Source organism: Haliotis rubra, unplaced genomic scaffold (assembly GCF_003918875.1).
Source record: "Haliotis rubra isolate DU_JTF1 unplaced genomic scaffold, ASM391887v1 Scf661, whole genome shotgun sequence".
NCBI classification, from domain to species: domain Eukaryota; kingdom Metazoa; phylum Mollusca; class Gastropoda; order Lepetellida; family Haliotidae; genus Haliotis; species Haliotis rubra.
The window spans coordinates 129,752-152,120 of record NW_025767370.1 but is presented as its reverse complement, the minus strand read 5'-3'; the positions used below and the strand labels follow the sequence as shown (position 1 = coordinate 152,120).

Below are 22,369 nucleotides of genomic sequence, written 5' to 3'. Positions count from 1 at the left end.
GTGCATGAAATGCTGTACCTACACCAGCGATATTGGTTTGTGACTGAGCACCAGCAAGAGGTCATACATAAGTTCTGATTAAGTCTTTCAACAGAAGTGTCCATAATAGTTTTTTTTCCCAGTGTTCAGGTGAGGTGAGGTGAAATTGGGTTTAACGTCGTGCTTGAGAATATTTCGCTCATATGATGATGTGCATGCGTGTGTATGTATATGTGCGGCTGCTTGTACTAGTCTAGACTTAAGCTGGTTTTTATAGTGCTAGCTCACTGAGATACCATGCCGCAGTGAAGCATGAATACCCCACTCAGACACATTATACTGACTCCGATCCAACCAGTCCTTGTTGTACCCATTAATGCCGAGCGCCAGGCAGGGACCAACAAGTACCATATTTTAACTTCTTTTGGTATGACATGGTCGGGGATCGAACCTGCGACCTTCCGCTCTCCAGGCGAACGCTCTAACCACTACACCACAGAGGTGGTCTCCAGTGTTCAGAGCCTTTGGACTGTTGAACCTTCCGGATAAAAGTACTCCTTACTGTTATCAAAGGCCATAATATCATGCCTCTACTCATTCCTCATGATGTAAGTTGAATGAGTATATCCCCATATTTTCAACAAGCGACTGGCTTCTTTAACAGTGTGCAAGCCTTCAGTTCGGATACCCAAACCATGATTAACTCCTGGCATGTGCCAGTCTGCTGAGAGATCTCCCCCAGTATATTTCTAAAAAATGGTTATGTCTCCGAAGTAATGAGTAATGGGATTATTATCACGTCTTTTAGTCTGTGACATGATAATACGATACAAGTTTTGTGTCATACAGTTTTGACATGTGACGTACCTAATTACCAATTGTATTTTTTTATCCTAATATAAGGATAAAAATACACACCACACTTATAATGGAAGTTTATCTTGTAGGCACCCCATCAGAAGATCTGGTAGTTTTTAATGGGTTAACGATACGCTGGGGTGATAAACATAATCATCAACGTTGTGGTATCTAAATACGGCTGGGATCAATCCCCTTAATAAGCCTCGATGGGGTTCATGTTAATATTTCAGATGAAACGGAGTCCATTCATCTCGCAATTATTTATTAATACATATTGGCATCTAAACCTAATATTAGTAATAAGCCTTACATATATTAATCGAAGATTGCTGGAAAACCAATGAAAGTGTATTTCCTAATACGAGGTCGGGTTATTGTCCACCATCGTGGCTGCACCTATCGTGCTCGCCATGGAAATATCGGCTGGGGTCTCGGGATTAGTTGGAACAGCGCTTAAATTTAGTTCACGCTGGCTGCAAAAGAAGGCATTGAAACATGACGAAATTTGTGTTCTGGTAGAAGCAAAGTTAAAGGTCACATGCAACCAAAAAATCAAACATAATTAAAACACAATTATCACTTATTCATGACATATAATATACATTGCTGGTTATGAAAAAACATATAAACAAAATTATATGCGTACAATCGCAAATCAAAAGTGCAATATTGTGTACTTGGGTTTACTTCCCCAAAAACGAAGCAGCCAGGATACCGAACCCAGTCAGAGCGGGTGGGTGTGCACTCAAGTGTAACGGCTGGTTCATTTGCAGATGCCCTCACGGCTCATTGTGTGTGTATATATAGAGATGTTGGGTTTTGTAAATACATGCTCATTTTTTGTGTATAACATTTTGCAATCAACAGACATCATAACATGTCATGTGTTCAAGTATCACACCTGCCTGTCTGTGTAATTACATAATGTGACAGAGACCGAACTCGGGCCATAAATCAATGCATTTTGTTTATGGTGTATAGCCTGATTGAAGTTCAAATTGCATGTGGTCAGTGATCGCAGTTGTGTATTGAATATTGTCATTAGAAGACAGGCAGGCAGACACACAGGTGTAAATAAAACAAGACATTGAGTTTTGTCTGTGACGTTACGACATATCTATATCACAGTTAGAAATTCTATCAACGCTAAATAATGACATTGCTTTTAAGTATCGAACTGAGAAAGTGACTCGGTAAGAAGAACGTGTGGTGAAATAGACAAATTAAATTATATAAACAGTTAATTTACTGTCATTACATATAAAAAGCTCGCGCCTGTGAGATATCAACAAAACATTAGAAAAATAGCTCACACCAAAGCCTTCACCGAGTATTCACCGGACAACCCGCTTCCAAGTTGCGTGAACCTATTTCACTGCGCACGTGCTATGAGCGCAGCCCAGCTGTTGAAACCACTTGAATTCCCCCCAAATGCTGGGGGAAAATTAGTGAATCGTTTGAACTACGATTTTGCGCGGTTTTTTCATCGCGTTATTTTTCAACTTTTTAAGTTGAATTTGCATTTTTTATGATTTGTTTCGGTAGGTCCATACTGAAAGGTATCAGAATCTGCAAAGTTGTGTTTTACGTTGCATGTGACCTTTAAATAAGATCATATCTCGACAGCGATGTCCAATAGTAAGATAAGTGAAGAAGAGTTTAGGCTAGTGCTGTCAGACTTCTCCAAATACCACAAGATGAGAGAAGAGATAAGAACAAAGTCCCGGCAAACCAGTGGTATCAGTGAAGTAGAGAAAAAAAGCTCATAGAACAGGGTACGGAACAAGCTCGACAAGCATTCCTTACCAAAACGAAGTAAATCATAGGAGATTCACAATAAACTGTTTCCTCGATGTCAATGTAGATTCGTAATTGAAAAGTAAATAAGAAAAGTAATCCGATGGTTTTATTGTATTTGGTAAAACTATCAAAGAGGTTGGATACCAAGTTATGGTTTTTCAATCTTTCCAGAAAGTTATGGCGGATTCTACGCGAACTTTAAAACTGGTGTCATAGTCACCCATGTTTCTTCTGCTATGTGTGATATGGTATTCAGAGAATCACACACTATATCTAACCATTCCCACGCTAAATCCTGGTATCTAACTTTGTCTTCTTGATTCATTTATGACATTTTTCTTTTGTTATACTTTTGTGATACCATATCTATAATAGGTTTATCAAAATTGTCAACGATTCATGGGGGACATCGAACAATGGTACAGGCTTAGGGGGCTGTTTTTAATAGATGGTGGGAGCTTTATTAACCATAAATAACACCATAAGCGGAAGTGATGTCGTCGCTCTATCGTATACACCACTGACCGGATAGCTGAATTCTCTCTGTATTCCTTAGCAAGTCCTTTCTCAAAAGTGTGGCACCTCAAAGCCTTGAAAGTGATGCCATGGTAGCAGCACCTTTGGCATCTAGATGCCCAAGCTCTTCATTTTACCCTTGCCTGACTGGGGACATGTCTTCTTGAACACGTTGGCAGGACGACTAAGGAGACGAGCATGCCCTGCGTTTTCAACAGGGGGATGAGTGTCTCTCATTATCAAAGTTTGATTGTAACAACCGTGTTTGGGGAAAGAATCTTCTTGTGTGTACTCACATAATCCTTTTACTATTAACAACAATATATAGAAACAGTAAGTATGGTAAGGTTCCATGGCTAATTTCTTTTATATGTGGAGAAGCCTGGTCTCTAATGATCAAAGTATGTGAGTATCCACATCCTGGTGTACCACATGCATGAGAGATCAACTGAGCACCGGTGGGTTGATATCGGGTTATTGTTTACACAAACAGTCAAAACTACTAAGGTATGGTCAATACATATCAAATGTCTGGAACTCATTGGATATGATGAATGACAGCCAAACATTCCCAATGCCATTTCTGTATGTTCAAAATATATTTAAATAATCCTTTTGCATCACTCCTAAAACAGTTGAAATAACACATAATTCATTCCGTTATGTCTAAGCACCACCATGAATACAGACAGACAGATTTATTACAGTTTAAGGCCTCGGGGCCCAATATACAGTGTTGCAATCGATTGATAATGTACATTGCAAGCATAAGTTTAGTTTTAGAGTTCATGAGGTTACACGACGTGCTTTGAACAGTTTGTACAGGAACATAGCTGTAGCTTGGATTGTTTTTATATCAGTGGATTGCATGAGCTGAGCGAATTTATGCAAAGTTGGATTTTCAAAGAAATATTGGTTGATATATGTTTTCCGTAGATAGTGATACTTGGGGCAACACAGGAGGACATGGTATTCATCTTTTCATAGTTCCTCAGTTGGCCGCCGTTTCGAAACACTACTATTTTTTATTTGTCTAAGTTAATTTTCATTCCAGTTTTATCACAAAATTCTTCAAGAACATTGATTTTCTTTTGTAGTTGCAGAGTAGTATCTGCTATCCTTGATACGTCTTCGGCGAATAGTAGTGCATATACATTTGGAATTTCAGTTGATATAAAAGTAACATGACCACCATTTACTTCCAGCATGGTGACTAGTTGATTGATAAACATAGTAAATAATTTTGGACTTAGTATACGTCCTTGACAAGTTCCCATGTTTCATGTGAAATATTCTGAGAGACCTGTTCCAGTTTTCACACAAGCTGATAATTTACCATACATGTCACAAAATATCTTGAGGATTTTACCATCTATACCCATACATTTCAGTTTATTTAGTAAGACATTGTGATGAATGCAATCAAAGGCCTTCGAAAACTCGATGAATAAACAATAAAACCTTCAATTCCTTTATGATATATACTTTTGAGTGATTGACTGTAAAACAGTTTCGTGGATCGCTTTATTGTTGTCACACCAGATCTGGAGTCGTGAGTTCAGTATGGAGGTTAACTCCTTACACATGAAGTTGATGAGTGAGATGCCTAGGTAAATTGCCGGGTTGTGTCTATCACCTGCTTTATGAAGCGGACATATAATGCTTTTCCCCCACTGAGAAGGGAATATTCCTGTATCAAAGAGTTTATTAAACAATATTGTTAATAGAGGGGTTACATAATGTTTAGTCAATTGTAGAAATTCACAGACTATCCCATCTTCGCCAGGAGATTTGTAAGTAGCTTACTTAAACTATTAGAAACTTCTTGTTCTGTAAATGGTTTGTTTACATTTTCTAATAAAGGGAGATCATCGGTGCTTACAGACTCGTTGACAATAGCGATAGATATACTTTCATAATCAGGCAAGTAGTCAAAGTTTAAAAGAGCACTGAAATGAACGATCCATTGGTTTGCTGAAATATGGTTACTGTTAGAAGATGTTTTCCTCGATCCTTTTATAGTTTTCCAGAAGAGCTTCGGACTGTTTCTTCATTCTATGAGTTGATGTTGTTTATATTTGAAATAATGTTGTTTTTTTCATTAAATGCCTTTTTAAAGTAGAGAGTGTAAAGTTCTGAATCCAGAAATGTCTTTTCCAAAATGCCTATGTTGTCTAAGAGCTCTGTATTCGTCTTTCTTAATCTTCTTGAGATCCGAGTCCCACCATGGTGGCTGAGTCGGTATACCAATGCTCCCACTTTTCCTCATAACACACACTTTGTGACAATCCTCAGCTGAATGGTATAGATTCACAAATAGTTCAAAGGAATATTGTATATCATTTGACGATGCCTTGATGATCTCTTCGTAATTATTCAAAAACACTTCTTGAAAACGAATCAGAAACTGTTACTTTGGAATCATCCAATAAATACTTGGTATATTTTACGGACACATCAAGCAGTGGCTGCTCCTCAGTGTGGGGCGTGTCATCACCAGCCATGAATACATGGAAATACTTTACTTAATGACCACACATTCCATGTAACAAATTCACACATGTATAGTTGCACATGCCAGTGTCATTTTACCTAGCTTATGTGGCCTATATACAGTGTACTTACGATCCAACAATTTTCAACAGACGACTCTGCGCACCTTGAGGTTTTTTATTGGTGAACATGGGTTTGGGACATGCTTCTTATGGTCAGTATTGTTGTTTCCAGTGTGCCTGACCAAGTTGTCAAAAAAGACAGTATCCAAAGTGAATCCTTCTCAAACTTTAAGTTGTATTGCTATTCATGATCAACTTGTAGCTGTTAACTATTCAAAGGATAACTAAATGTCAGCACCCATCAGTCCCTCAGGTATTTTCAGGGACCCATCTGTCCCTCATATATTTTCTCACAATGAAGTATTCACTCCTCCCTCCCTAATCATTTGCATCTACTCAGGAGGTGTTTGTGGAAAGACGTGATTTTGTTGCAATGCAGATGCATGAGAGTTGTAGGGACTCATAGTTACAGTTCATGGATGATGAAGATGACCTATGTGTTTGTGCGTTTCACCTACCTAGTATATTTCAAAGCCCTGCATTCACTTTGCACTTTGCTCCCATATCAAGCTGACATAAAGTAATATAGTTGGAAAACTGTGGCACTGAACCCAACTCATTTGACTGAATAAATATTGTGGATAGTAATAGAAACAAGGACTTTACGCTACAAATTAACTATGTAATGATGATACCTGCATTTTGTTTTCCATCTTTGGCTCTGGCATTGCATAGTCTTTCTTGTTCCTTCAGGTTATTTGGTGAATTTCTCCTGTCAGACCACAAATACAAAGTCATTGATTACAAACACCCACTGAAAATGGGTTTTTTTGCGGGTGTTTGCTGTAATTAGTTGTCACTATTGACTTTTGTTCACAGAGAGGATCTAGAACCAGAGGAATATGAAGAAACCAAGAATGAAACCCTTGAACAGTTAAAGGAATTTAAGGAATCACTGGACAAAATGGTTGGAGGAAATCTGAGTCTTGTGGATGAACTAAATGGAATGCAACTGGTGAGTAGCAGAAAAAAAAGAATCTTGCAAGATGTTTAAACCGGGGGGGTTCCCGGTTTTGCCGGACGCTTTTGTTATAGATAAAAATTTCGCTGATGCGTGATAATCCTTTAAACAATAGGGTATTAACTTATAGTCTGTTTCGGCCTAAGAAAGTACACACTGTAGCTTCATCTCGATATTTCATATTTCACCAATTCAACATTTTGGGTACATTTTATCTTCATGATAAAATTCATAAATACATATTTCGTACATTTTCAGAAAACAAAAAAATGGTAACTAAAGACATAAATAAATATGCATAACTATTTTCTGAACTGAGCTTGGTCTTTGATGGTGGTTGTGTGTGTTCCTGGAACTGCTGAGAACATCACTGACGGTGTTGGCCGTTGCAGGACAACCTGTTTTACAACGTTTCAAATGAACTCGGTCCATTTTTGTGCTCTTAACCCTAAACTTGTGACCTAGATAGATTAAGTGTCAACCTACCTCCCCCTAATTTGGAATGTTAACTTGAGCGTTTGCCATTTTGCAATGAGCGAACCATGTCTACGTTCTTTATATACAGGCAAAACTTCAGAAATAATCATTGGAATAAGCTTCACTCAATTCAGCTAATATAATTCGATTGAACAAAAATCAGTTACTAGAAATTGAGTTCACTCAAAACAAATTGGTGCCTTGTAATTAATGATTTCGAACTCAGTCTGCCAAACGCTCATGTCCCCCAAATGCCTATGGGTGACAAGTAATCACTGAAAACAGACTATAGCCGGCAAACTAGCGGACCATTACTCTTAATTCGTTATCATGTCACGATATGGCTGAAATATTGCCGATGTGACGTTAAATATTAACTCACTCACTCTTAATTCGTTAACATCACATCAGCTGTCCGGTAAAGTGGGGTATGACCGTTTAAACCATGTATGTTATGGTAGCCTTATATTTGTAGCACTCAGATGAACTGCAGCTGTTTGATTGTATCATAACTGAAGTGTTGTATTATAGGTGGGATTGTACCTGGATAAGACAGGGATTCAAATTAATCCAATACAGTACCAAGTTAATCTAGACTAACGCCTAGTCTCTGAATATACATAATTTTGATAGTAACAAACAAGCCCATTTAAGTTGATAAGGAGCCCCAGGGAGACCAGAGATGCAGAACCTGGGGAAATCTAGACTTGCTTTACTTAAGGCTTCAGCACTGCAGATAGGGCTTGGCAGTAGGGAAAATAATATGTTTCAGGGACTGGGAGACAGACTACAAGTTAATCCAACAGTCATCCCTTGCAATAATGCTGCAGTCTCGGTTAAACCTTCGGGTAATCAGTGAGTCCCATGAAAAAATGTTTGCCAGCAGTCACATATCTTCATGCCATTGGGAATAGCATATCAACAAATCCGCTGTTGTGCTCAAGTTAATCATGTTGTAAAGATTAACTAGAGAAATTCAGTGCTAATGGCAATATGAAGTGACAATGTATAGCCTTGTTTTATGGGTTTTTCAGGTGCTTAAGAAACATTCAGCTTGTTCTTGATCAATCACATGAACAGACGAACATCGTAGAAGACAACTTTATCATAAAGACTTGCCGTCAGCAAAGTATTTTCAACTTTTGCGTGTAAACTCTGAATTCGAAAATGTTTGAAGTAAAAAAACACATAATTATAATCCAACGATCTTCTAGACTTGGGATTTGTGTTCATCATTCATTTCATTTGACTGGATAAAACTTAGACCCATTAACTGTTAACAATAAAGTTGGCAAGAAACGTGTGAATATTTTGCATATTTTGCGTCATTCTATATGCTATCAACTTCCACTTACCCTGTTCACGAGGGTCTGCTTATTGCCTACACTATGAAAACGTATTCCCAGCAATCACAGTCTAATTACCACCTTGTCATCCATGGTGGTAGTGAGACTGAGTTATGGACACTTTGAAAGTCATGTTTAAATGACAACATTTTGTTTTTGTGATCAAAGTGTCATGTACTGTGGGAAATCAAACGGCGACTAGTCAATGAATGACAAGACAGGGGAGTCACATGGAGAGCAATGCTCATGTTGATAATTATCAAATATGTCTGTAGAAAAAATGCTTTGATAGTAAATGACAACATAGTAGGATATGTTATCACAGGGTAAATTCTTTTTAAGATATACATCCTTATTTTTAAAGCTTATCCTATCTCACATATTGTACTCTCTCTCTCTCTCTCTCAGTGTTACACAGAAATGAACGTTAATCTCGTTGAGCATACTGGGCCACCTTCCCTTTTCCCAGTTGGAGACTGTAGGGAGTGGTTTCGAAGCAGAGGCTGGCTGAGTCAAGGTTCTACGAACTTTCACCAATCGGGGCTTATCTGGTAGATTGGAGTGACACGGGATGTACTTGCAGAGTCTCCGTCCCTTTGTCTTGTACAAAGATTGCAGCTGAAAACCATGTTAACTCAAGAATGCCCACTCCCTGTAAGCTAAGGGGTTTGGAAGACGCAACCAAGTACAAGTTCAGTGACCTATCAGGAGATAGCACTCGTCAAGGCCTCCTTGTGCTTCATCGCTTCACCACGGCTGTTATTTACTAGACTTCTCGGAATCTGTGACCCACTGTCCAACAATGGGATTATAAGTACAATGCATGAGATTTTTAACTATAGATTGTATATTTATAAATGCGCATGGCAATACCATGTATTGTATATCTATAATGCAAAGGGTCATCCATGGACCCCAATACCCGAGTTGTAGTGAGGGATGATTTGAAGAATGTATTTGCCATGTTTATGGAACATGCTCATCTGAAAAAGTCAAGTGAGCATATAGCAAGATCTTTTTCTGTGCCATCTATACTAGCCACATAAAGAAACTGTGCATTGTCAAAATATTATCCCAGTTGATAAGTACGATAACAATGTCAAAGGTACATATAAACTTTAATGGAGGGATCATGAGACCATAACAAGTCGGGAGAATTTCAATTGAAAAGTCAATCACAATGACGTCACGAGTCCACAAGCAGGACAGGGGTCAAACGACCATATCACAAGCTCAATAACAGGTATGTCCACCATCGGCATTTAGAACAGCAGTGCATCGACGACGCATAGAGCCTATCAAACGTGCAAGGAAGGCTTGTGGGATGTCACGTCAGATTCTCTCAAGCTCTGTTGCAAGGTCAAGGACGTTATCTGGCGGATGAGGAAGACGGTGTAGACGTCGATCCATCTCGTCCCAAACATGCTCTATCGGGGAGAGATCCGGTGAATTTGCAGGCCAAGGCAGTAAGTCAACGTTGTGGTGTTGCAAGAAATCCATAGCAACCCTTGGCGTATGAGGGCAGGCATTGTCCTGTTGGAATGTTAACCCAGGGCCATTACGTTGCAGAAAAGGAATTGCCACAGGTCGAAGAATCTGATCCCTGTAGCCCAAACCAGTTAAGTTGTCCTGAACAATCACCAAAGGAGTTATTTGGTGTGTTGTTATTCCACCCCAAATTATCACGGAACCACCACCAAAGCGATTCCTCTCCAAGACACAGGCGTGTGCATAACGTTCTCCCACGCGTTTATAGGCACGTTGTGTGGGGATTGGCGCGTATGACGGGACGTCGTGGTCTGATCCCGTGATGACGTAAACGTTGTCGAACTGTGTTGGGGTGGATACGGCGAAGTCCTGGGATGGTTCGGGCAGTCATCACTGCTGTCTGAAACCTGTGGCGACGATGGGTCACCCTTATCCATCTGTCCTGTCTTGGCCTTGTTACACGTGGACGTCCAGAATGTGGCCTATCAATGACGTCATTTGTGTTCTGGTAGCGTCTCACCAGTGCAGAAATGGTGTTCCGGTGGCAGTGGAAATGTGCAGCAACTTGTCGTTGAGACATTCCCCCACGGACCATCCCAATGGCCTCATGACGTTGTGCAGACGTGAGCCTTGGCATGCTATGCGTTTCAATAGCCGTTTAATTTTTTGAACGATCGCAAGGGCAGGGGTTGAGCTTTCCAAAGTGACAGTATTTTGTGGCATTCATTTGCTCTGTTTCTCTTTCCCGGAATGCACGTGCAACAACGGATAGTAACGTCTCAAGGACGAACCAACTGACATCACGGAACGTGACATGTGCATGCATGTTGGATACATGTCACTAATCTCTGAGCTTAAATCCTTATGTGTCTACACGGGTTTGATAAATTTAGATTTTAAATTTTTGTATGCACAGTTTCTTTATGTGCCTAGTATATAATATCACTGAACCAGTGAAGTTGAAACCTCATTTTCTTGTTTCAACAGATGTATAATGTTTGTTATTAGACTCAGTGTTTATTGTGATTGCTTGTTGCATTCATGTGGGGGCCATGGTTCTCCAATTACAGAAGGAATCTCCTTGTCATTGGTCATGTGACCATATACACATAAGCAAAAAATAGTAACACAAAAAGTACTTCCTTTCTGGACAAACTTTTTCAAAAGACGAGTGCTACCATTAGGGCAGGACATGCTTACCCTTTTCACAAACACCTGGTGTCATCACTGATTTTCAGTGATCCATTCATATCATTTTCACTGCTCTGTTTCCCTTTACACCAAAAACAGAATTTGTTTCTGAGGATAGTCAAGACTGGGTATTCTTTTTGCATCGACATTATACATAAGGATTATTACATTTCTCCTCTTCTAATATGAAATATATTGTATCTTGTGAAGGTTACAGTTCACTGTATCATATGAGGTCACCATGTTAGTAACTGGACAAGAACAAAGTTCTTCAGCACTCAGAAGTCATGTTGATCTTTAGTTGTCTTAATGTATAGCACAATCTAATGTATTTTTACAGATTATTGGAACTTAATAATGCTGCAACAAACACTGTACAGTTATGAGTTTAAAGTTATAAAGTTTGTGGATACTAGTTATAATTGTGAATACAAAATAGAACTTTTAGAGTCTCAGTCATCATATGGCTTGTGTTTGTACGGAATAGATATGATCTTGTGTATCTATCATTGGACTATTCTGGTTGGTGGCCGCTTGTGTGTTCTCACCTTAGAAGAGCTGTCTGTGCTTCTTCATACAATCATCAAATCAGGAAACTGCATGATTGGCCTGATCTCCAAGGCACGTATATATGCATGTACCTGAATCATTGGAAGTTTCTCAGGTTTGTCTTCCAGGCACTACTCACATAATGTAAGTCCTCCCATTTGGCTTTTTTATGGTCCCTTCACCTTCTGAAGCCTTCGCATAGTTCCTCCATCACAGATGATTTGTGTCAGAAGCTACCATAGATAATTTCATACAGAAGCATGCAGCTCCTTCAATTCTTCAGGAAGACCTGTGCCTTATCACCTGATTGCTCTAGCAACTTGTGTAAATTATCAGAGCTTATTCCATCCAACCCAACGACTTCAATTCATCCGTTCTGTTAAGATGTTCGTCCCTGCTGACTGATGGACGATGATACATCATCTAGTGTTGTCAGCACTCATAAAAGTGAGATCTCTTTGACAATAACAGGAACTTCTGGGTCTCACATCAGCCCAGGCACTCTCACTCAGAGGGCCGCCATATAGCTGGAATATTGCTGAGTGCGGCGTAAAACTAAACTCACTCACTCACTTTCACTCAGAGGACAGCTGCTGTTACTTCCGCTCCAAGTCTTCTTCACTGGTACTTGGTCACAGTGAGAGTGGAGTCTTTGTGATTTTTGCGATGGAAACTTTGCGATATGTCACAGTCTTTGTGATTTTAGCATCAGCATGGGAAGGGTAAGATACGGTAAATGGCCTGTATGCCTACAAAATGAATATTACAAGAGAGTTGAATTCACATTTACTTACATAAGGTTTCCATCAGTAACAAGTAAATATTATGATGTTCAGAAAGTGACTGATAATCATGTAAAATCATTAATTGTCACGAAATTAATCCTTTTTGATAAATAATCGGTATATTGTGACAAATGACCCCATAAAGAAGTGTAAAAATAATACAAGTGTTCCGATTAGTGTTTATCCCCTTTCATCATAAAGCATGTGCTGTTTTATCAGCGTAAAAAACGCGTACATATCAATTTCCATGCATTGGTCTTATGTCACAGAAACTTTGTGATTATGAAATTGATGTAACAGAAAATTCAGTCATTGTCACAGGTAATTCCCAATCACAAAATGGAGTAGACGGGGTATGATTCATTCAATCTGGACAGTGGCACTGTGACAATATTGGGGAAGGAAATAGTTCATATAACTTTTACAGAAAGGCAGCAGTGAATAGATGGGTCTTTAGCAGAGATTTAAAAGTTTCTTTCGATGAAGTGTTCCTGATTTCCTTTGGAAGAGAGTTCCACAGTTGAGGGCTGGCAAAGGAGAAGGCTCTGTCAGACAGTTGGTTTGGAGATCTGTGTTTGGTTAGGAGAGAGTCGGAGGAGAGTCGGAGACTTCCCTGAGGTACACACACGGAGACGAAACGTTTGAGATAGTCGTGAAAGTTATTGTTGTAGAGGCAGTCATGAGTCAGAATGAGGATTATGAAGGTAAGTCTTGCAGACATGGGGAGCCAGTGTAGAGACTGTAGTACTGGGGTGATATTGTCATGACGAGGAGTGTGGGTGATACATCTGGCAGCAGAATTTTGGATTCTTTGTAGTTTCTGGAGTGATTTAGTAGAGAGGTTGGCATATAGTGAATGACAGTAGTCGGGTTTGGAAGTGACAAGACAGTGCATCGGAAGTTTACAGGTGTCAGTATCAAGGTAGTGGCGGACTTTGCTGATATTATGGATGTTGTAGTAGCAGGCTCTACTAATGGAGGTGATGTGTGCATCCATGGACATGTTGGAATAGAGGATGACACCAAGATTCCTGGCACTTCCTGATGGTAGGATGTCTGTGTCGCCAATACGAAGTGAAGGTGATGGCAAAGAAGTCTTCAACTTTATAAGCTGATGTTTGGAGCCAATAAGAAGATCTCTATTCTCCTCATTCAACATCAAATAGTTGGAGATCATCCACGATTTGATTTCATGAATGCAGAACTCAAGTTTGTTGATATTGAGTGAAACATCATCTGATTCAAAGGCAATGTAGAGTTGCGTATCATCCGCATATATGTGGAAACCAATGAAATGCCCCCTGATATGGGAACACCATATAAACAATGGTGACTTTGATGATTGTACATTTTCGATTTTAACAGATTGTGTGCGACCTCGCAAATATGGGGAGATCCACTTGAGCGCATTTCCGGTTATCCCAATGGGATGTTTAAGTCGATGCAGGAGTAAGGTATGATCTGTAGTATCGAATGCGCTGGATAGATCAAGGAGCACAAGCGCTGTCACCTTCTTCTAGCCCATATTGACAAGGATATCATTGTGGATTCACACCAAAGCTGTCTCCGTACTGTGAGATGTCTTGTAGGCTGACTGGAACGATTCTGTGAGGTGGTTTGTCTCAAGATGCACCTTCAGTTTGCCAGCTACCACTTTCTCGAAACATTTAGATACAAATGAAAGGTTAGAGGTTGGACAGAATTTTGTAAAATTATTTCATCAGCTCCAGGTTTATCAAGAACTGGCGTGACTATTGCATGTTTAAAACACTCGGAACAGTGCCAGAGGAGAGAGATGAGTTCATAATGTCCCACACTGCAGGTGCTAAATAGTATAGCACAGACTTGAACAGTCAGGTAGGAATGGGATCCAGTGGTGATGATTTAGATGGTGCTTTCTTCATGATATCCAGTACAAGGTTGACAGAAACATGTCCGAAGTTTTCAAACACATTACCAGAGAACTTGCTGTCATCAGAAGTGGAGCTAGTTTGACTGTATCCTGTATCAAGGTTGGTTCTTATCCGATGTATGTTGTCCTGAAAGAATGTAGCAAATTTCTCAGCCAGAACAGTTGCAGTACTCTGCTCTGGAAGCTTGTGTTCAGAGTTACCCTTTAGAAGTTGGTTCAACAGTTTGAACAGTTCTTTCGAGTTGTTCTTATTTTTGGTTACACCATCTGATACAAACTTTTGCTTTGCTGTTCTCAAGGCTGAGTTCAATTTATTTCTGCTAACTTTATATATCTGGCGCTGACTTCGAGTTTGTTCCTGCGCCAAGACTTTTCAGCAGATCTACAGAGATGTTTCAAGTGCCTGACTTCATCTTCATACCAACATGTATTTGGACGAACAATGATGGAACGTTTCCTAATAGGAGCATGACTATCAAGAATGTCTACCAGGCTGTTATTAAAATTTTCACATTTGGAGTCAACATGATCGGCATTGCATACATTTGCTGTTATGTCACATCTATGTAAGTCATCAGCAAAAATATCCTTATAATGCGTAGTGTTTTGCGATAAGGGTGAAGACCTTTTGTAATGTAATGTCAATCAAAAAATGATCAGAAATCTGCTTATCTGAAACATCATTAATTGAGATGAAGTCATCCATTTCTCTAGTAATAACAAGTACAAGCGATATAGTCCTTGAAGCAAAGTCTTTTTGTGAACGATTGTACTCTTCCAAGGAGCATGTCTTGAAAGATTGTAACCTTGATGATTTTTTTTCAGAGGAAGATTTGTGTAGGCTCAATGAAGAAGAATCGAACTCATTAGAAGGTCCAATAACTTATGATGAACTTCTAAAATGTCTGAAGAAGGCAAAAAATAATAAAAGTCCAGGTTCGGATAGGTTCATGTATGAGTTTTATAAAAAAATATTGGAAAGATTTATCCCCTTTCTTGTTAAGGTCTTTTAATTATAGCTTTGCTAATGGTTACCTGTCAGTCACTCAGAGACAAGGTATCATTACCTGTATTCCAAAAGGAGATAAGCCCAAGTGTTTTTTTAAAAACTGGAGACCTATTACACTTCTCAATACTGTCTATAAACTTCTTTCATCTGTTATTGCTGAGAGGTTCAAGCGCGTTCTTCCAAAATTGATCAGCCCTGATCAAACAGGATTAATGTCTAACATATATATTGGTGATAACATAAGATTGATATATGATTTGATGAATTACACAGAATCTAATGATATTCCTGGAATGTTATTTTTAATAGATTTTGAAAAGGCATTTGATTCTGTCTCCCGGTCATTTATTAATAAGACATCAATTTTTGGATTCGGAGAGGACATTATCAAGTGGTTCAATATTCTTTATAATGATGCCAGATCTTGTTTGATTATAAATGGTACATTGTCTCCTTGGTTTGATGTTGAACGAGGCTGTAGACAAGGCGATCGTCTTTCCCCGTATATCTTCATCCTTTGTGTTGAGATCCTGGCTGGTCTTATAAGAAAGAATAATGATATTAAAGGAATTACAGTTAATGAGGAGGAGTATCTGTTGATGCAATATGCAGATGGTACAGAGTTTATTCTAGATGGTTCTCAGAAATCTTTTGAAGCTACAGTTGACACTTTAAACTTCTTTGCTATTATCTCAGGCCTTAAGATTAACTATGATAAGTCTCAGGTAATATGAATAGGGGCAAGAAAGAACAGTTCAATCAGATACTTACCTTGTTTGAACATACAATGGAATCCAGAATATTTTAAGCTCCTGGGTGGAATATTTTCAACAGATTATAATGTTATGGATCGAAAGAATTTTGAAAATAAATTATTTGAGATTCAGTTAATTATCAACAGGTGGATGAAAAAAATAATTACACCACTTGGTAGAATTGCTATTATAAAATCATTACTGATTTTAAAATTGAATTATCTCTTTCTTACCCTCCCACCCACCCACCCCCACCCCCAGGCAACTTCCTGCATGAATTAAACAAAGTACTATTTAAATTTCTCTGGAGTGGTAACCCTGATAAGGTCAAAAGAGTGGTTGCTTGTAAGCCTGTTAAAGAGGGTGGACTTGGTATGGTTGAAGCTTCTTCTTATGTTAGTTCTTTAAAATTGTCTTGGATGAGAAAGTTGTTGGATATTGGCTATGAATCCAAATGGAAATGTTTGTGATAAGCTCCCCCCCAAATGGAAAATTTAGCTGTATTTGATCATTCTTTTCCAGGTACACTCTCCAAAGATATTAAGAATGAATTTGGGCTTGATTGTATTTCTGCTGTTAACAAGTTTGCTCATAAGATTCAACCATGTTCATTTGATGAATTCATCACAGAACCAATCTATTATAACAAGCACTTAAGAATTGGTAAAGAAGTTATTTTCTGTTTTGCTTGGTTTGAGAAAGGTGTTAGTCAGATTTCGTGATTTTATCAATTTAGATGGAACATATCGTACTCTCGAGGAATATCAGAACACTTTTGAACTTGACATAAATTTTCTCCATTATAATGGTCTTATCATGGCTATTAAAAGTTATCAAACTAACTTATAGGTAATGAAACCTACTTCTTTTGAGCAGTTAGATGGTAATACAGTTAATCGAAAACTGATGTCTGTTAAGAGGGGAGCCAACTGTTATTACTATGTTTTGACTGCATCTGATGTAAACTTAATATTCATGAATGAGTGGGAGGATTGTATGCTTGCTGAACTTGAATGGGAAAAATATTTTGAAACCTTTAAAGACTACAAGGGATACTAAACTTCAATGGTTTCAGTTCAGGATTATACATGGTATTCTATCAACTAATTTATTTCTATTTAAGAGCAAATTAGCTGAAAGCAACTTATGTACCTTGTGTCAATGTGAGGTTGAAACAATCCCCCACTTGTTTTGGTATTGTGAACATGTGCAAGCTTTTTGGAAATGTTTTCTAGAATTATTGAATGATAAATATAAACATGTTCACAACATGAAATTGGACCTGCAACTTACTGTGTTTGGAATGAGAACAAATAGATAACTTTTGACAAAAGCCTCTGTAAAGCTTTATTTATGAAATAAAGCTCTTATCAGGCCCTAATTTCTTTCCTCTAGTGTGTATACCACTTTTGAAATCCCACAACCAACTTCCTGGTCACTATGGCGCAAGCCAACACTTCCTGGTCACGTGACACTATTGTGATCACTCGACAGGGAGGTAAGTGTTAAATATTTTGAATCGCTACTTCCTGGATGGGGGTAACATTGTGTCGTGAGGTATGATCAATAATTCCTCTCTGGCGAAACCTCTGGCCCATCTTTCAAATAGTACAAGTTCAGTTTGTCGTATATGATGTCCACTTTATCTATGCTGTAAGTTTTGATCGACCATGTCGGATCAGTGGCTCGTTTCCGAGTGTCTCCTTCGTGTTCACACCACTGGTAGAGGTACCACACGAAAACCCGGTCGGGTATTTGTTTCTCTTTTTTTCCTTTACATGATGGTGCAGCCGATTCATCGTTCACTGATTTCAATTTAATAGCGTCGGCTGGTTTTTTATTGGTGAGACGAGTGATTTCGTGATTGATAGCCGACACCACTTGAGGTAGCCGCGTGACCCATTCGGTGTTGGGTTTATTGAGACTTATTTCCTGCGCGTACTGATGTCAGAATAAGCGCTCGACAATGGCTTGGCTGCGATGAGCTCCGGCCGCACCACGCCTGACTTGGACGTCGAGCTTGGTTAGTAGTTGTGACAGGGCACCCATGAACTCCCGTCCGGGATCGACTTGCAGCTCGGTGGGCCATGCCAGCGGACTGCGCTTGTATATGCGCTCGAACGCATGAGCTACTTGGTTCAAATCTTTAGCGGTTAAGGGTTCCGCTCCTTTTTAGCGGCTGGCCACGTTAACGACGGTTAGGGCGTACTTGTATGTTTTACGTCTCACCCTGTCGTGAGGTAGAAACAGGAGGTCGGCTTGGTGAACGCGATTGGGCGTCGACACGTCAAATTTTCTTCTAGGTACGTAGCGCGGTGCCGGTAGGTAGATTTGCCACAGGGCTTGTTTTTCCAACCACGCTTTGGCTTCGTTTTGTGATACTCTTGCTATCTTGGCAAGCTTGTGTATGGCGCTCGCGCCTTTCCAGTATCCACGCGGGCTGTAATAAATGTTTTCAAATTTTTTTGATGTCGTGACATTATATATATATATTTATTCTTTTAGTTCAATTTTTTCGTGTCCGTACGCGTACGTGTTGATTCCGTCGATGGCGATCCAACGTTTCGTGTCCATCGGCGACAGGGACGTTTTGTTTATCGTCAGTCCGTATATCCTGTGTCCGTCGCTTCTCAGCGTATTCATTTGATGTTTGAAAGTGCGAGTCTTGAACAGGGCTTCCTTGAATCTGGCGTGTTTGATTTGTTTTTTCACCACATATTTTTTCACGCCTTTCGCTTTTCTGATTTCATTATCGTCTGCTTTCAGGATGGAATACATTTTGGGTCTCAAGCCGATGTATTCCGCGATCGGCGTGCCGGCGCATTCGTCCTTCATCTTGCCGAGCACTTTTTTATTGATAGTGTCATGCATCGGGTGGTCCTTGGGGTAGTCGCTGGTGTCATACAGGTGTATTTTTTTCTTCATGTCCTCGTACACGTCATCGGTTCGAATTTCCATCAGCAGGGAATCCGTGTCCGTGTACAGCACTTCACACCTGGCGCCGTACTGGCCCTTCAGTTCGTTGTAATAAAAGTCGTACATCAGGTGTTTGGATAAGTCGAGGATGCTCATCCCCACGTAAACAGGCCGGTTGAATTTGATTTGACTTTTTCTCATGTGCAACGCTACCAGATCGTCGCTGAATATTTTGCTTTGGGTGAATGCTGGGCTGGCTATCAGTTTCCTGAGTTTTCTTCCTCTTTCGATCGGACTAGTTTCACGTTCACGCGTTTTCTCAAATTCTCCATCGTCTTACCGAACACCGAGTTGTTCATGAGCTTGTACAGGTTTTTCTCGAAATCACTGTTGGCCCGCTTTCGTAAATCCATGTTCATTCTAATGTAGGGCTCCATCCACGGACTTTGGTCGAACTTGAGCACCCTATGAATTTTCGTGAGTTTCATTCCCAGCGACAAGTACAGTTGCAGGTTGCGATAGTGAACGATATATTTTTTCTTGTTCATCAAGTTGGGTACGAGTTTTTCAACGTTAGCCGGCTTATTTTTCCCCAGCAACGTTTGTTGATATTCGGACATCCAATCTGGGTTAACTGTCAAACGTTCGGGAGCGAGTGGATAGCTGTTGTGTGATTTGTGTAATTCCACAGGATATTCCAAGTCCACTTCGAGTATGTAGCCTTTTTTCGAATCTGACACGATGCTCATGACGTCGATCGTCTCGGATGTCCACTCGAATCCCCCGGTGGGTAGATACTGGCTCATGGCCCAGCCGTACAGGTTGTTGGCGTCGAGATAGAGGATATGGGTGGTGGGGTGATTCGGGTTATAGTTTTTCACGTACTTGTTGTTGGCTTTCGTGTAGCGTTTGGAGGCCATGGAAATCCCACCTCGCAAGCCTTTTTGATGAACAGGTGCATGTCGTAATCCGTCAATAGTTTGAGTTTCACACCAGTCTTTTTCAACAAGGCATCCCAAGAGAGACCCGGGGAGGAGAAATACCACGCGGGGTCTAGGCCGTACTGTTTCGAGGCCGTTTTTCTAAATATCTCGAACACGTCGGCCAACAGGAGTACGTCTGTTTTCAAGTACAGGTCGTGGTAATCACCCAGATTCTTGCAGCCCAGTTTATCCCATACGTTAATCGCGTGCGAGTAATCATCCTGGGTGATGGCAGAGTCGGTCAAGTTGCTGTAAAATCGGTTGATGGGAGGCAGTCGTGTCTCGTTGAACTTGACCCAGCTGTCCATGTATTCATAGGGGTAAACGCCCTTCCTCAGCAGCAGAGGTCGAGTCTCGGCGTCGGTGTATCGATTGGTGATGTGGAAGTCGTTCTGGTCGTTGACCTTGACCAAACGATCGAGAGACTACAGCAGGAATTGAATGCTGTCGATGAATCTCAGACCGTTTAATGAGAAGGAGATGTATTTTTCCATGTTGTTGGGGATGCATGTCAGGTTGCCGTCGACCTTCGCGATGGCCTGCATGATCAAGTGAGAGTCGTACCCTCTCAAATTGTGAAACACGACGGGGATTTGGATGGTTTTGGGATTGATTTTGAGTTTGAGGTTGCACGCGTTGTGAGCGGCGCCTCTGTACTCGCCGGTGACGTGGCAGTGATCTCTCACGGAATCGCCGTTCAGCGGTTCGTCGCACACATGGCACACGTGGCTGCCGTTGTGAGCTCGCTGGTCGGCTTGGGTCATGCGCATGGGAACGACGGTGTACAACTTTTTCCTGATCATTTTCTCTTCGTGTTGCAAACACATGAGAAATTTTTCAGCCGCGTCGGGACCTCTGTACACCACGGGAGCGTTCGTTTTCCCATCGCATCGGACGACCACGTATCCGAATCCACAGGCCTCGTGCTCCTGCGTTTTGTGCGTGAAACTTTTGTCCGGGGACGGACCTATGGTGCCAACGTGTTTGATGAGGGCTTCGAAGTCGGCATAGATGATGTAAGGCACGGGCATTTGATTTTTGTGGTTGGTGAATTTTAAGATGTTGTCGTTTTCGTTGGGCATGTCGATTCGTACGGCCGTCTGTCCCACGCCTAGGCAATCCTCCCGGTGCGATTCTAATAAATCAGCTCGCGTGAAGCCGAATGTCGTTTCCCGTTGTATTTCGATTGGTCGTGCAACAGTCTGCTGAAGTGTTTTATCCACGCGTAGTGATACTTGTCACCTTGCTGGATCATGAATATATTGATAGTCATGCGACCCTCGGTCATCGAGCTGATCCTGTGCACGATCGTTTTGTTGCCTTCGTGTCCAAAGACGTTGATGACTATGTGGTCGTTCTGTTTTTCGATTTTGGTGATCTGAGATATGGGGGTGGGTTCGTCTATACCGTCCCAGTTGAGTCCGTTGTCTTCGGGATAACTCGAAGGTCTGCTCGAATTAACGTTGACCGGAAACAATGCGGATCTGATCGTTAACCTCAAACAATTATTACCTCTGTTTATGACGTTGATCATGGCTTTTTTTCCCTTGTAGTAGGGTGGCAAGTCCAGGTACGATCCACCTTTGAACGGTATGTAGTTAGCTATGTCTAGATAGACCTTATCGATTCTGTCCACAACCCTGTGCGTGTAGCGTTCCAGGTATTCTCGTATTTTGTATTTTTTGCAACGAGGTGTCGATGGACGCGTCTATCGTCTCGGGTTGAGTCGCGACTTCTTGTTTACCTCTGAGTAAGGGCTGAACGTACTCAATGGCACCGTCCGTCTGCTGTTTATCAAGCGACATTTTCACCGTGATTTGAAATTTGAGACTTCCCAGGTCGTTCAGTTCCTCATTGACTTTGTCAGCGATCAGAGGTTTGACGTCGTCGATGTCTATGTTTTTGTCTACATTCATCCGCCAACCTCTCAGATAATTACCTATCGCGTGTTCAGTTCGCACGAACTGTAGATCGACGACTCTGTGTTGGTGCAACAGTTCGACGAGCTCGGCTTTCCTCATACGGGAATAACCTACCAGCCCCAGCTCTTTCGCTTGGAGTTTGAGTTGTTTCACAGTGGGGTGTATGACTCTGGGTTCGTGCAGCCGTTCGACGAGCTCGGCTTTCCTCAGGTGGGAATAACCTATCAGCCCCAACTCTTTCGGTTGGAGTTTGAGTTGTTTCACAGTGGGAGGGGGTTGTATGTTGAGTAATCTCAACAGCTGA

At 40.7% G+C, this 22,369-nt stretch overlaps 1 protein-coding gene across 2 annotated transcripts in view; it reads left to right on the top strand.

The window, feature by feature from the left end:
• LOC124257472 (protein LZIC-like) overlaps positions 1-22,369 on the top strand; it is a 151,396-nt gene that overhangs the window by 62,522 nt on the left and 66,505 nt on the right. For both annotated transcript variants that reach the window (XM_046691540.1, XM_046691539.1), the window contains exon 3: positions 6,591-6,726. In XM_046691540.1, coding sequence (XP_046547496.1) covers positions 6,591-6,726 — 136 coding nt within the window. The remainder of the gene's footprint in view (positions 1-6,590; positions 6,727-22,369) is intronic.